The 4,911-nt window shown below is 35.3% G+C and overlaps 1 protein-coding gene across 1 annotated transcript; it reads left to right on the forward strand.

The window, feature by feature from the left end:
• Positions 1-1,030: 1,030 nt before the first annotated feature.
• Positions 1,031-3,375, forward strand: LOC133670995 (transcription factor TCP13-like). The gene is made up of 2 exons (XM_062091607.1): positions 1,031-1,196; positions 1,700-3,375. Exon 2 carries the CDS (start codon positions 1,821-1,823, stop codon positions 2,901-2,903), a length of 1,083 nt encoding a protein of 360 aa, XP_061947591.1. The 5' UTR covers positions 1,031-1,196; positions 1,700-1,820; the 3' UTR covers positions 2,904-3,375.
• The last annotated feature ends 1,536 nt before the right edge of the window (positions 3,376-4,911 follow it).

Raw genomic sequence — 4,911 nt, forward strand, 5'->3', positions numbered from 1 at the left:
TATATAGTGTTAGAGATCAGTGTATAGGAGGAGTTGGAATATTTTAGGTTACCAAATGGGATACCTAAACTAGTTACATTAGAAGGCTGATTCCAGTGCTGGCTTTACCATCATAAATACTTGGTCCTAGCTGGGGATGCATTCATCGACCCATGTGACAAGAATTCAGTCTCAAAACCTTTTTTGTAGCTGTCGATAAAGCATAACTCACCGCTTTGCGAAATGTCCAGCTGCAGTATGGATGGTCCCCAACTCCTTCAATTTATGTAATGTACATGTTATAGCACCAATTTTTGTCTTGCTTACGAACTTTGAGTTTAATATCCACAAACACTGGTCGGAATCGAGCAAAAAAATGGAGTTTAGATTCTAATATTACTGATATACTATAATTAAACTTGTTTCTATATTTTTTTTAGTTGTTAAAGAATTAATTCAACCCAATAAGTTAAATTATTAGATAGGGTCTCAAAATATAATTTATATTATTCTCTAACACACCTCTTTAAATGAAAACCTTTTAAACTTGAAACTTGTATAAGTTCATACTATCTTGTGCTTAATTTTTATCAAATAAATGAAGATAATAAGATTCAAACTCGTGATCGCTTGGTTAGCAAGACTTTGATATCATGTTAAAGAATCAATTCAACTCAACAACTTAAGCTATTAATTATGTAAAATCTTAAAATATAATTAATATTAGTTTTTAATATTAGTTTTCTTTAAATTCATTAATTATATATCTTTCTGCTATTATCTGAATGAATGTTATATTAATAAATTAATCTAATATTATAAAAAACAATTCCACAAATTGACACATCAAAATTTCAACTTAGCTGAGGAAATTTACAAGTCCTAGTGATCATTCATTGAGACAATGATTGCTCAACATGCGTGAAAAATGAAATGATAAGATATGGACGAGCACCTTCATTTGACCGATGGTGAAATGTGACATGTGGCACCATCTATACCATTGCTTTATCTTTAAGTCTTCCTTAGAGCATGGTCGGTTGAATTCCGGCATCTTCCTAGCTTTCTCAAATGGCTTACCTTCTCCAATATGTTTATTCTCTGTGATCATAACAGAATTATTCATCCCCAAAAAATATGATATTCAGATTTCCTACCAATTATTCATAAGACACAGACAGCCTTGCTGCAGACTTCATTACCTTTCTCTTTACACTGTAAGTGCAGTTAATCCCTAACTTGTATGTGTGCATGCCTAGCTACAGTTAGCTAAAACCCTTCCTTAAAAATTACCTTTTTTTATTAATTTATTATAAATAAATTTATTTATGGGATGTATACCAGTAATTACTTGTTTTCAGCTGTGGATTACCTCTTTGATAAGCATATATATATATATATATACTGTAAGAGAATATGATGAATATTGTTAATTGTTTTTTCTTCACAATTAAAACTCTCTCTGTATATCCAGTCCATACTAGGTTATTTGAGAATTACTGCAAAAGAATTTGACACGTGATTCACAAATCCAACGTTAATTCTCATACAATATTACCGATATTGACTATGCTTTTGTTCAATAATTTTCTTCAAAATTCCTTCTACTTGTGCATAAGTAGCTTGAAACCGCGGTTTGGATAGATCATTTTCACTTGTATAATTAGATTATGTAAGCTCTTCTGATTGCTCACTTTCTTCTTTTCATGATCTGAATCAGATTGAGAAGCTAGCTGCACAAAGACAATTTATGCAGCAAGGTTTCTTTGACTTTACAAGGAGTTTGGTGTCGTTCAGCTCTCCCGTTCAGCTTCCTGTGCACCGATGATGAGAAGCATAAGATGATTACTAGTTCGAAAGAGGTGGATTGTCCACCGAAAAAGGAGGATGATACAAATGATGGTAAGATTTCTAAGGCTTCATCCAGCTCAGCGCCATGGTTAAGATTGAAGGATCCAAGAATTGTGCGGGTGTCTCGAGCTTTTGGAGGAAAAGACAGGCATAGCAAAGTTTGCACCATTAGAGGGTTGAGAGATAGGAGAGTTAGGCTTTCAGTAGCCACTGCTATTCAATTGTATGATCTTCAAGATAGGCTTGGACTTAATCAACCTAGTAAGGTGGTTGATTGGTTGCTTAATGCAGCTAAGCATGATATTGATGAACTCCCTCCACTCCCAGTGATACCAGGGAACTTTTCCCTTAATCATCAAGCAATGCTAGGTTCTTCTCGTGAACTCGGCGCCTCACAGTCTGGCAACAGCATCAATTGGGAGGATCCAAGTGCATTTCCTAGACCGAATTTATGGAATGCTGATGCATTTTGGAGGGCTAAGTCGAAAGAGGTGGTAATGGATCCAGTGAATGAAAAAGAAAATTGGACAAAAAGAATTGATGAGGATAAGCAGGATAGCAATATTGAAGGGAATAGTACTGCACAAGTTTCATCTAGCAGTTTCTTACACAGAGCTAGTCATTCTTCCTTGCCAAGTTTGATAAATAATGCCATGCCATATGGTTCTTTCTTTCATTTAGAACCTCCAAATTTTCCATTATCTCAAATGGGAAACCATGGATTTTCAACACAAACAGGAGATATACACAACCTAAATGCTGTGCCGTTGTCATCCGCCTTGTCTTTATCATCTGGCTCTCAATTTTTTGTGTGTCCACCTGGTACAACACAGTCTTATTTTCCTTCACATGTCACAGCTTCCATGGAGAATGATCCGAGACAAATCAACCACTTTCAAGTGTTGACCCCAAGCACTCAAAATCTCTTTCCAAATTCCCTTACCCCGAGTCCATACCACGGAAGCCAACCCATGAAACCTTCCCAATATTTCAGTGCCACTCGTAGTCGTCTCCATTCTGATCAGAATAGCGAAAGTTCACCTGACAAGGACCCGGAATTTCCTTGTAAATGACATGAAAAGCAATGCCAGGATTCGAAAAGAAGAATAGAAGGATCCTGTTCCTAAAACAAGCAAAGCTTCAATTTGATTTAGTGTTCCAGGTGAGAGGAAAAGGTATTGTTCTCTTAAAAACTTATACTAGATCACTTCTATTTGTCCAATGTGTTTGTTTGCAGACAGTTTTTCCTATGTTACTCTCACAGCTATAATTAATCTCATGCTTGATTTCACATTTTTGCATCTTCGTGTCCGTTTATCAATCCAAGGAAAGTGTTGTATGTTGGAAAAATGGTTCATACTTGTGAGACAACCATAGAATATTAATGATTTGATTTTCAGTTGAATGATCACAGTGATAGCAATTTGTACAGGCCGTTTTGGACCTAAAAACTATGGGTGTTATATTTGATGTTGTCTGAATGTCATGAACATTTGGACCTTAAGCTTATATATGCTTTATATGATATTATTCAACTTTTTAGTATGCCATAGCCATGAACATTATTTGCTTCAACAAAAATTTCTCTTCCCGTTCAAGTTTGCACTCTCATTAAATTAAGTAAGGCATTGCCGTCTGATCTCTCAATCACTCTCAAAGCACACACGCTTGCGAACACAGAGTCCTTAAGAACAATTTAAAGTAAACAAGATTTTTAAACCCTAAAAGATCAATATATATAGGACGCCAAGCTATCCACAGAAGTCTGATATGAGCACTGCTAGGAATAGCGAGGGTCCAACCTAAAATAGGGTTTGAAGCCTGTATTCCTCAGAACAACAGAGGTAAGAAATTAAGAAATATGGATTGCTTGCTTGTATAAGTGAGTGAGACATAATTAATATGCTAGTATAAGTACTGTCAGCTTTGCACAAGATCCAACAAGATAATGGAAGGAGCAGCAGCTTTAGTTGATCAAATAAGGAGCTCGTGAAAGTTGCATATATCCAATGAATAGAAAAGATCACCTGTGGTCCTCAAAAAATGGAGTAGAATAAAAAGATTTTGGAAGTAGTACCGTTTATTTGTGTGAGGGAGGGGTCCAAACTCCAACTTTTTCTTTATATATGGGCGGTCCCATTACATTTTGTCTTTCTACACTAGAAACTATGAGTTCAATAATTCAAATCACCATTATGTTGAGTTGTCTCTACTAAGTAAGTTATTAGTCTTAGCTTGCTCTCCTACGATTAGGGCATGTTCAAGGTATCTAGCTTGGTGTATGTAGATGAGATTCTCAGTTCCGATCTGGAATTAGGGCATGCAATGTGCCAAGCTTTGTAGTTATGGGAATGTGATGCAAGAAGTTACACCACAATCCCAAACAAAATCTAACAGTCTCCCTATGTGAGTTTTTTGCTTGCAATATCAGTAAGGAGCTGCTCTCTTGCTTTCTTTCTATTTCCATAGTAACAAGTTTCTGCATTGTTTTCCTGTTTTGATACCAAAAGTTGCTATGGAAGCGTTTGCTATGTGACAATTTTCCTAACACATCACATGGATTACAAGTTAACATTGAACTTGTGGATGATTCAATAATATGAAGAAAGAAAAAACCATTTAATCCAATTTTCAGGTCAGATTAGTGTCCAAACACAGTAGTACCATGCAACTTGCTATGAAGCTAGGTATAGCTCTATAGAGGAGCTTCTGTGATTGATGTAAGTATTTCTTATTCATGCATCACAATATCATATAAATATTAAAGTGGGCCTTGAAAATTTAATGGTTATTTTCACTTAAAGAACCAAATTATACTCATACCATCTTTATTTTTTCTCTTTTAAGCATGGCAAAACTGGTTATGATATATTTAGTTGGAATAAGATACATCAGATCATTTTTTTGGAATCCTTCTGTTCAATTGCTTGGTTACCTGTTGCCCTATTATTTAGTATCTTATCAAGTAATTTTACTGGCTAAACTAATTGAAAGTGCTCATGTTTTGTGCTAGAAAAACAAGCCTGTCCACTACCAATTGAGAATACATGGATTTCAGATTCAAATGTTTTCTAAGTATTC

This window comes from Populus nigra, chromosome 13 (assembly GCF_951802175.1).
Source record: "Populus nigra chromosome 13, ddPopNigr1.1, whole genome shotgun sequence".
In the NCBI taxonomy this organism is placed as follows: domain Eukaryota; kingdom Viridiplantae; phylum Streptophyta; class Magnoliopsida; order Malpighiales; family Salicaceae; genus Populus; species Populus nigra.